General features: G+C 35.3%; 1 protein-coding gene across 1 annotated transcript in view; it reads left to right on the top strand.

Annotated features, from left to right (window-relative positions):
- Positions 1–3,466: 3,466 nt before the first annotated feature.
- Positions 3,467–12,354, top strand: part of LOC144353526 (uncharacterized) — a 39,808-nt gene continuing 30,920 nt past the window's right edge. The window contains exon 1 of the mRNA XM_085504400.1: positions 3,467–3,470. Coding sequence (XP_085360526.1) covers positions 3,467–3,470 — 4 coding nt within the window. The remainder of the gene's footprint in view (positions 3,471–12,354) is intronic.

The raw sequence follows: 12,354 nt of genomic DNA, 5'->3' as shown, positions 1-12,354 counted from the left end.
TCTTGTCTGTGAGTGTGTTACCCATGTCTGTGTTACTCATGTTCATGAGTGTGTTACTCATGTTTGTGAGTGTGTTACTCATGTCTGTGAGTGTGTTACTCATGTTCATGAGTGTGTTACTCATGTCTATGAGTGTGCTACTCATGTCTGTGAGTGTGTTACTCATGTCTGTGAGTGTGTTACTCATGTCTGTGTGTTACTCATGTTCATGAGTGTGTTACTCATGTCTGTGAGTATGTTACTCATGTTCATGAGTATGTTACTCATGTTCATGAGTGTGTTACTCATGTTCATGAGTGAGTTACTCATGTCTGTGAGTGTGTTACTCATGTCCATGAGTGTTACTCATGTCCATGAGTGTGTTACTCATGTCCATGAGTGTGTTACTCATGTCCATGAGTGTGTTACTCACGTCCATGAGTGCGTTACTCATGTCCATGAGTGTGTTACTCATGTCCATGAGTGTGTTACTCATGTCTGTGAGTGTGTTACTCATGTCTGTGAGTGTGTTACTCATGTTCATTAGTGTGTTACTCATGTCTGTGAGTGTGCTACTCATGTCTGTGAGTGTGTTACTCATGTCTGTGAGTGTGTTACCATGTCTGTGAGTGTTACTCATGTCTGTGAGTGTGTTACTCATGTTCATGAGTGTGTTACTCATGTCTGCGAGTGTGTTACTCATGTCTGTGAGTGTGTTACTCATGTCTGTGAGTGTGTTACTCATGTCTATAAGTGTGTTACTCATGCCCATGAGTGTGTTACTCATGCCCATGAGTGTGTTACTTGTGTCTATGAGTGTGTTACTCATGTCCATGAGTGTGTTACTCGTGTCTATGAATGTGTTACTCATGTTCATGAGTGTGTTACTCGTGTCTATGAGTGTGTTACTCGTGTCCATGAGTGTGTTACTCGTGTTCATGAGTGTGTTACTCGTGTTCATGAGTGTGTTACTCGTGTCTATGAGTGTGTTACTCGTGTCCATGAGTGTGTACATTTTTGTATTGGTATGTCATTCAATGCATCGCCCCTGTGCGAGGGATCTGTCCACATCGCTTGTTGCTGGTAGCTAGAGTCAAGCACTAACCAGAATAAAAAGTTGCTGACTATCACTATTCTATTGTTTATTATACACACTATTGTCTTTACCAAACAAAGGAAACTTTAATACCAAACAGAACTTGATCAAAACAGATTAATTTTTCATGGGAATATTTAACCTTTTCAACACCAGACCAAATTTTTCTATACTTTTTTCTTGTATTCTTCAATATTTCTGACAAAATAGTAAATTTCCAGTTTTTACTCAATTTGGCTATTTTTGTCCCAATCTTGGGAAGGAATTTGCAGACTATAAACAGGTTTATTTTGTGAATTTGTGATAAAAATAAGAAACTGGTGGTGAAAAGATCAACATAAAAGTGAAACTAAAGTAGTTAAATTGCACTTGAATGACAATCATGAATATTAATTATTTCATGAAAATTAATTGGTGATCACCACTAAAGTCAGGGTGGGCAGACCCCTTGCTGTGTAGGGGGAGGGTATCACTTTGTGTGTGTCACCATATATCTGGGTGTGTCATGGTACCATGGTGTTTGGGTGTGTCCATCTGTGTTTATAGGTGTGTAACCCTTCTGTGTGGCTGTGTCACCCTATATATAGAAGTATCACCTTATGTAATGAATTGTGTGAGTTATTCAGTATGTGGGTGTCTCCATGGGTGGATTGGTGTGTCATTCAGATGTGTGTGTGTATGGGTGGATTGGTGTGTCATTCAGTATGTGTGTGTGTATGGGTGGATTGGTGTGTCATTCAGTATGTGTGTGTGTATGGGTGGATTGGTGTGTCATTCAGTATGTGTGTGTATGGGTGGATTGGTGTGTCATTCAGTATGTGTGTGTGTATGGGTGGATTGGTGTGTCATTCAGTATGTGTGTGTGTATGGGTGGATTGGTGTGTCATTCAGTATGTGTGTGTGTATGGGTGGATTGGTGTGTCATTCAGTATGTGTGTGTGTATGGGTGGATTGGTGTGTCATTCAGTATGTGTGTGTATGGGTGTATCACCCTTTATATAGATGTTTCAGCATGGGGGATGGGTGAGGTTAGCAAGATTCGATTTCCTGAAAAAAATTGTTTTATTCACAAATCAATCTTCATAAGCAATGGAAAAATCGTCTTTTCAATAAAACTGTGCCAAAATGATTTCATGTTAGTCCTAAATCGACTGATTCTATCATTACAAGCTGAAAAAATAATAGTCTAGCAAACTGTTGAAAGAAACACAGGTTTTTTCTTTAAATTGATCATAGCATGTGACAAAATTCATGGAGTATGCACAGGCACGCTGATATTTCATTCTAGTACTATTGCTTAAAATTGTGCATAATCTTTTCAATAACTTTTACCGGTGGCAAACTACCTAATTAGTATGCATTTCAAGAAATCATAGTGTGAAATGAGACAATTTTGAACACAAGAAAATCATGCTTGAACCCACTCCTGCAAGAAACTAGTAGCACCAAACTGGTTGAATTGTTTTGCAATAGACACAATTTTAGGGTCTGTATTAATCCATGTAATGGTTCTAAGTTTGTTGAGGATTATTCTGTAAAGAAATTGCTGAAATGATTTCATCTATTCGTAAAAGTGACATTACTTTGATGATGCCCTGAGAACAGCTGACTTTGAAACATTCCATCCAGATTAAACATCAACCCATGTATTGGTGTGTTGCCCTGTATTTGTTTGTCTCTTTTTGTATCAGAGTGTCACTCTGTGTATTCTGTGTCACACTTCATATGGGTGTGTCAGCCTCAGTGTATATGTGCATCACCCTGTATATAGATGTATCACTCTGTATTGGTGTGTTACCTTTTATACATCATCTATGGGTGTGTCACTTTTTGTGTGGGTGTATTACCTCTATGTGTAACAGTGTGTCAACCCAGTGTAAAGGTGTGTCACCCCAGTGTAAGGGTGTCACCCCAGTGTATGTGTCATTGCACTATTTTTATTGTGTACATATAAACACTTTGTACTCTTGTCATTCTCTTGGCACATTCATTTGTAAGATATTTCCAGGTTTTAAATGATAATACAATTTAAATATAGAACTAACAACAAATATTTTACATGTGTCATTAGTCTATTATGTGTCTTCCGATTCACTCTCCATGGATGAGTCTGAAAACCTGGATCTCCCTGTTCATTTTCTATGGATGAGTCTCAAAACCTGAGTCCTCCCATTCACACTCTCCATGAATAAGTCTCAAAACCTGGGTCTTTGATTCACTCTCCATGGATGAGTTCGAAAAGCTGGATCTCCCTGTTCATTTTCTATGGATGAGTCTCAAAACCTGAGTCCTCCCATTCACACTCTCCATGAATAAGTCTCAAAACCTGGGTCTTCCCATTCACTCTCCATAGACAAGTTCGAAAACCTGAGTTTTTCCTATTCACTCTTCATGGGTGAGTCCGAAAACCTGGGTCTTTCTGTTCATTTTCTATGAATGAGTCACAAAACCTGAGTCTTGCCATTTACTCTTCATGGATGAATTCGAAAACCTGGGTCTTTCTGTTCATTCTGTATGGATTAGTCTGAAAACTGAGTTTCTCTATTCACTCTATAGATGAGTCCAAAAACCTGGGTCTTCCTGTTCATTCCTAGACAGAGGTAGGTACAGAAATCAGTAATAAATATAATCCAACAAGGGGAGCAAATCAAGTTCCAAAAGTGTCATTTGCGGATTTTTTACCCGTGGAGAAGAAAAAGTGGAGAATTACGGAGTAAATGTGTGGATGGCCAGAAATACAAATAACCAATCAAGGAGGGTAAAAAGTTGCACAGAAAATTAAAAAATGGATGGGACATGCATTGATGTCAGCTGATAACAAAGCAAGTTTGTAAATAATGAACTGATGCACTGAACAAGATTGATCAGAGTAAAAATGCTGATGTGAAAACTCCTGGCATGGAATAATATTATGGAACTAAGTGAATCTGGTTAAGCAGAGTAATATTGGAATGAGTGATGGAATTTAAATATTGCCCCACTAAATGAGGAGTATATAACCAGATGTTCTGGAGGAGCAAGAGAGCCGGTGCAATGGATATTTTGTATTTAGATGGGTGAATTGGTTCTTTAATATATATTAGTGGGAAGCCGGGTTTATAGCAAGCAATTCATCCAATATCACCACACATTTGGATGAATGAATTTAGACAATTAGTTTTTTCAGCCACAAACTAAATCCATGGGAACTAATGAATTTTCAACGAAACAGACTCAACAAGGGCTTCTGGATGCTGATAGTGAAAATCATCTGTCGTAATGCCTGATGCATGCATGCTCCCTCAAAAAAAATGAAAACTAGAACCCCTGAAATGCTATTTCCTGCATTTTGAGGAGCATATTTTGCTAACATACATAGCTGAGTTTAATGACATCTCCAGGGAAAACATACTGACCCATGTTTGATTTGGGGGAGGGGCGACGACCCCCCCCCCCATTTGGTGCTGCTGCCACTGGGAAGAAAGCAGTATAAAACACTGACAGAGAATAAATTAATTGCATCTCATTCCAAAACATACTTCACTTATATATTAAATATTTCACAGTGCCATTGTTCTACCATATTGTATCATGATTGACACAAAACAGGTTTTCAGTTCAAGATATCACGTGCATACATATAATGAATAGTAACCTATTCAGACTTTAAAACAATTGATTCAAATTTCTGTAGTCTCTGTTCAACCTGTCGAGAATCAAAGTTACTGTAGAAAAAAAAAATGGGTAACGTTTTGTATTCTCTGAGAACTTGCACTTGGGTGTTCTCTTGAATGCAAATCAAGTGTTGCCTGGCAACCATACATCATCTTGTCAATTCTCTCATCTTGGTTGCAAACAAATATATTCACTACAAGATGAAAAAATTACCCCACATTGAATACTTTGAATACAGTATTGCTGTTAGGAAGGGTAAATCTTACCAACATATAAAGCAATAGTTTAATAGGCCTGATTCAGTTCAAAGTTTGTACATAGGCACTACACTTCAAGATAACACAACACCATGTTTTGTTAAGCGATTTTATCAAATTTGTTGAAATGACGGCCATTTTGTTTAATATCTCAAAATCAGAGTCTGTAACATGTCCGGAACTGTTTCTTGGAGCTGAACAGGGTGATATGGCCTGATTCAATTCAAAGTTGAATAGAGCATTTTCAATCAGACTTTGTATGTTATCATACCTATTGGTTTACAGTGCAAGCCATATTTCTTTTGGAGATACTTGAACAACAATACCTGACTGGCTGCGTTTTTAGTCCCCGTTCGGACGCAATCCGAAAACGGGGACTTATGTTTTGACCTCTGTGTGTCCGTGCGTGCGTGCGTGCGTGCGTGCGTGCGTCTGTGCGTGCGTCCGGACCTGTATCTTAGAAATGCCTGGATCAATCACAATCAAACTTCACACATACATCATTCATGGTATTATACATATGCACGTCAATTTGTTTCACGATCTGATTCAAGATGGCCGAATGGCGGCCATTTTTGCGCTAAAAATCATCAAAATTAAGCATTTCTTGGCTGTTTACAGATGGATTTTGCTCAAACTTGGTATATACGTTAGACATTATAGGACCTTGATGCACATCATTTTGTTTTACGATCTGATGCAAGATGGCCGAATGGCGGCCATTGTTGTGCTAAAAATCCTAAAAATCAACCATTTCTCGGCTGTTTACAGATGGATTTTGTTCAAACTTGGTATATACATTAGACATTATGGGACCTTGATGCAAATAATTTTGTTTTTTAGATAAGATTCAAAATGGCCGACTGGCGGCCATTTTGTATTAATGAATGTGGTTCTCGTGCCATATCTCTGACTTGCATTCACTGATTATGTTCAAATTTTAAATATTCATTATACATCATGTCATAGATAGACAAATATACTAGTTTGACGATCCTATTCAAAATAGCCAAATGGTGGCTTTTTTTGTGCTAAACAATCATCAAATATCAAGCATTTCTGGCATTTATGGATGGATTTCGTTCAAACTTGGTACATATATTAGACATTACAGGTTTCTGATGCACGTCATTTTATTTTTCAGATTGGATTCAAAATGACTGACTGGTGGCCATTTTGTTTTAATGAATGGGCTTCTAGACCCATATCTCCGACTTGTTTTGACTGATAATATTTTCAAATTTTAAATATTCATTATACATCATGTCCATAGATAAACAGATATATTGGTTTGACTATCCTATTCAAAATGGCCGAATGGTGGTTATTTTTGTGCTAACAAATCATCAAATATCAAGTATTTATCGGTGGATTTTGTTCAAACTTGGTACATACATTAGACATTACGGGTTCCTGATGCTCGTCATTTTATTTTTCAGATTGGATTCAAAATGCCTGACTGGCGGCCATGTTGTTTTAATGATTGGGCTTCTAGAGCCATATCTCTTAAATGCTTTGACTTATTATATTTAAATTTTATATATTCGTTATACGTTATATATATACATGTAATCAAAATGGCTGATTTTGAATGCTGTTCCAGAGCAATATCTCTCAATATGGACATGTACTTGTTTGACGATCAGATACAACTGTCAATCATTTTAATGTTAAAAAATCATATTCCTGTCATGGTTATATTCCCCAGCTATATTACTATAAACAAAACTATATATCTTAAATTTGATAACTAACGGGGACTGTGCCATGCATGGCTTGTTCTTTCATGCTATTTCCTCTGTAAGATATATAGTTCAATGCAGTTCAAAGTTTCCACTTAGGTACTATACTGAAAGTAACTCGATCTATAATCTGTGTTAGTGTTAACAAATTTCTACATTCACTTGTACTCAACATTTACATCAACTACAGCTAATACTGAACAGGGACTATGCATTATCAATGCTTGTTGTTCTTTGATTTCAAGCCACACAATTTTTTTTTTCCAAAATGCCACTCCCTTGTCCAGGATTTCAAATGGGTTACCCTTTCTGTGTAGGGGCTGATGTCGCATACATGCAACTCAGAACAATGCAACTTACTACTCCTGCTGCATGTACGAGATGAGTGCGGGAATCCCTTGACTCAGAGATGCCCGTTATAATAGATCTATAAACACATAAACACGAGAACAAGACTTCAATTGTAACAAACTGAAAATGGCCCAGTTTGCACTAGATCAGAACTTTGAATCATAAATTTATGGGAGAAAGTAACTATATAGATGTGTCAATGCCATCACCATAGCTCATCTTTCAGAAGAGGTGACCTGGTCACCAAGTTTCAGCCCTCTTGTGGAAATTCTTCACTTGGTAAATGCAGTATGAGATTTTATTTAAGAACTTCGGATATGCACTCACCATCTTGAACTGCACCAAATAAAAGATGCTGTCATTGGACTCCAGCATATCACATGTTCTTCAGCTGTTCCAGCTGTATCACTGTCAATCAGTTAGATCAACACCAATGCTGCTCTTCCTTTCTACTGATACTCTCACATCAATCAGCACATCGATGAACTATGTTATGCATGAAACTTAGTAGTATATGATGAAGCTGTCATTGATTCCATATTCCAGCAGAAGACTATTGGAAGTCACAAAACATGTATTCACATGCTAGGCTCTATCATGGCAAATAGTAAATCACAAACTATTGTTTCCTCTGTGATTTGACGTACATACTGTGCTTACCTCTTACGTGTTTGACATATCGGATTTTACAAACTAGTTTGTTAATTTGCGAAGCTTATAATGTATGCTCTTTGGTGCAGTGAATTATTAAACATAAGCTCCTGATGAGTGAGGTACAGTGCTGTCGAGTTTCAATATTCATGTAGTTGTGTATTAATTCCTCTATCACCGTATATATATATATTAGAAACTGAGGCCTGTAGCTTGGTTTATCGTTTATTAGTTCTTACAAAATGCATAGATCCTTTTCATGCTTTTGGCTGCATAGTGTATGCCTACCAGTGTATGATTAGCTCGTACGCTCATGGTTATATTCCCGGGCACTCAGAAAGTACTGAATACTTATTCAACTGTCGTGTAGCCTTCTCCTGCCGGTGGAAAGCTAAAATTCCTGAATCTGAGGTAGATTCATGTTCGGTTGTTGAAATTATTGTAGCAGTGGGTTAGCAGTGTTTAATAAACTTGTGTCTCATAGTGTTTGCGAAACACAGATTCATTTGATCTCGCTCAAATGTTGAATAGCCCTTAAACATCACACCCAGAACAGGTGGTAAAATTGCATGCGGACATGAACTGGGGCTGTCCATCTGCGCGTCTTAGTCAAACACTCGACGTCTTTGTAGCTAGCGATTCATCCTCATTAGTTTATTGACTTTAGGTACATTTTTTCCATTACTGTGTCATCCACTAATTGCTAACTAACGACTAGGTACTATCAGAGGGGTTGTATTGTATTACTCCCAAAGACACTAAAGTACTTTACTGCTACTTGTTAAAGACTTGTTTTTGCATGGTCATTCCCACTTTGTCAATGGAATGAACAACTTGGTATGATGATGAGAGATGCTGTTGACATTAGTCGCAATTTCCCGTGTGGATGAGCATCTCTCCCGCATATCTAGTGCGTAGCCTCCCAAACATTTCGGTATTATGTGGACATACGTTTACCAGCACACATAACGTGGTATCCGTGATGATGGCAATATATTGTCTAATCCAGTAGGCTGATCATTGTGGAATGTTGGCATATATGATTTGATATCAAGTAGCGGCATTTTGATACGTTTTGTTCACCGAAATGGGAATAACGAAACGAATATAAGATTTTGAATGTAAATTCAGCAGAGCATGTCTGGCAATCGTGATGGCCTATTGGGTCGATATCCTGTATACGTTGTTACTCTAAAACATTGAATAGTTATTTTATAATAATTCAGGCTTGGACTCAGTAGAGAACAAGTCTCAAATGGGAACGTATATATAATTTATTATTATTTTTATAAATTTAGAAGTAGCCTATATTCTTTTACCGAAGAATGAAATTTAGAATATTCATTTTCGTGAAATATTTAGTGCCTATTTGATATACGTGTTGTGATGACAAAAACACAATAGTAATATGAGTATTTATTCACCTGTATATTTAGTGTATGTGATATACAGTGTGTAGTGATGACAAAAACACAATAGTAATATGAGTATTTATTCACCTGTATATTTAGTGTATGTGATATACAGTGTGTAGTGATGACAAAAACACAATAGTAATATGAGTATTTATTCACCTGTACATTTAGTGTATGTGATATACAGTGTGTAGTGATGACAAAAACACAATAGTAATATGAGTATTTATTCACCTGTATATTTAGTGTATGTGATATACAGTGTGTAGTGATGACAAAAACACAATAGTAATATGAGTATTTATTCAACTGTATATTTAGTGTATATGATATACAGTGTGTAGTGATGACAAAAACACAATAGTGATATCAGTATTTCTTCACCTGTACATTTAGTGTATGTGATATACAGTGTATAGTGATGACAAAAACACAATAGTAATATGAGTATTTATTCAACTGTATATTTAGTGTATATGATATACAGTGTGTAGTGATGACAAAAACACAATAGTAATATGAGTATTCACCTGTATATTTAGTGTATGTGATATACAGTGTGTAGTGATGACAAAAACACAATAGTAATATGAGTATTCACCTGTATATTTAGTGTATGTGATATACAGTGTGTAGTGATGACAAAAACACAATAGTAATATGAGTATTTATTCACCTGTATATTTAGTGTATGTGATATACAGTGTGTAGTGATGACAAAAACACAATAGTAATATGAGTATTTATTCACCTGTATATTTAGTGTATGTGATATACAGTGTGTAGTGATGACAAAAACACAATAGTGATATCAGTATTTCTTCACCTGTACATTTAGTGTATGTGATATACAGTGTGTAGTGATGACAAAAACACAATAGTGAAATCAGTATTTCTTCACCTGTACATTTAGTGTATGTGATATACAGTGTGTAGTGATGACAAAAACACAATAGTAATATGAGTATTTGTTCACTTGTATATTTAGTGTATGTGATATACAGTGTGTAGTGATGACAAAAACACAATAGTGATATCAGTATTTCTTCACCTGTACATTTAGTGTATGTGATATACAGTGAGTAGTGATGACAAAAACACAATAGTGATATCAGTATTTCTTCACCTGTACATTTAGTGTATGTGATATACAGTGTGTAGTGATGACAAAAACACAATAGTGATATCAGTATTTCTTCACCTGTACATTTAGTGTATGTGATATACAGTGTGTAGTGATGACAAAAACACAATAGTAATATGAGTATTTGTTCACTTGTATATTTAGTGTATGTGATATACAGGGTGTAGTGATGACAAAAACACAATAGTGATATCAGTATTTATTCACCTATATATTTAGTGTATGTGATATACAGTGTGTAGTGATGACAAAAACACAATAGTGATATCAGTATTTCTTCACCTGTACATTTAGTGTATGTGATATACAGTGTATAGTGATGACAAAAACACAATAGTAATATGAGTATTTATTCACCTGTATATTTAGTGTATGTGATATACAGGGTGTAGTGATGACAAAAACACAATAGTGATATCAGTATTTATTCACCTATATATTTAGTGTATGTGATATACAGTGTGTAGTGATGACAAAAACACAATAGTAATATGAGTATTCACCTGTACATTTAGTGTATGTGATATACAGTGTGTAGTGATGACAAAAACACAATAGTAATATGAGTATTTATTCACCTGTATATTTAGTGTATGTGATATACAGTGTATAGTGATGACAAAAACACAATAGTAATATGAGTATTTATTCACCTGTACATTTAGTGTATGTGATATACAGTGTGTAGTGATGACAAAAACACAATAGTAATATGAGTATTTATTCACCTGTATATTTAGTGTATGTGATATACAGTGTGTAGTGATGACAAAAACACAATAGTAATATGAGTATTTATTCACCTGTATATTTAGTGTATGTGATATACAGTGTGTAGTGATGACAAAAACACAATAGTAATATGAGTATTTATTCACCTGTATATTTAGTGTATGTGATATACAGGGTGTAGTGATGACAAAAACACAATAGTGATATCAGTATTTATTCACCTGTATATTTAGTGTATGTGATATACAGTGTGTAGTGATGACAAAAACACAATAGTAATATGAGTATTTATTCACCTGTATATTTAGTGTATGTGATATACAGTGTGTAGTGATGACAAAAACACAATAGTAATATGAGTATTTATTCACCTGTATATTTAGTGTATGTGATATACAGTGTGTAGTGATGACAAAAACACAATAGTAATATGAGTATTTACTCACCTGTATATTTAGTGTATGTGATATACAGTGTGTAGTGATGACAAAAACACAATAGTAATATGAGTATTTACTCACCTGTATATTTAGTGTATGTGATATACAGGGTGTAGTGATGACAAAAACACAATAGTGATATCAGTATTTATTCACCTGTATATTTAGTGTATGTGATATACAGTGTGTAGTGATGACAAAAACACAATAGTAATATGAGTATTTATTCACCTGTATATTTAGTGTATGTGATATACAGTGTGTAGTGATGACAAAAACACAATAGTAATATGAGTATTTATTCACCTGTATATTTAGTGTATGTGATATACAGGGTGTAGTGATGACAAAAACACAATAGTGATATCAGTATTTATTCACCTGTATATTTAGTGTATGTGATATACAGTGTGTAGTGATGACAAAAACACAATAGTAATATGAGTATTTATTCACCTGTATATTTAGTGTATGTGATATACAGTGTGTAGTGATGACAAAAACACAATAGTAATATGAGTATTTATTCACCTGTATATTTAGTGTATGTGATATACAGTGTGTAGTGATGACAAAAACACAATAGTAATATGAGTATTTACTCACCTGTATATTTAGTGTATGTGATATACAGTGTGTAGTGATGACAAAAACACAATAGTAATATGAGTATTTACTCACCTGTATATTTAGTGTATGTGATATACAGGGTGTAGTGATGACAAAAACACAATAGTGATATCAGTATTTATTCACCTGTATATTTAGTGTATGTGATATACAGTGTATAGTGATGACAAAAACACAATAGTAATATGAGTATTTATTCACCTGTATATTTAGTGTATGTGATATACAGGGTGTAGTGATGACAAAAACACAATAGTGATATC

This window comes from Saccoglossus kowalevskii, chromosome 1 (genome assembly GCF_978046115.1).
Source record: "Saccoglossus kowalevskii chromosome 1, keSacKowa6.1, whole genome shotgun sequence".
Taxonomy (NCBI): Eukaryota; Metazoa; Hemichordata; class Enteropneusta; family Harrimaniidae; genus Saccoglossus; species Saccoglossus kowalevskii.
This window is presented reverse-complemented; position numbering and strand designations above follow the sequence as displayed.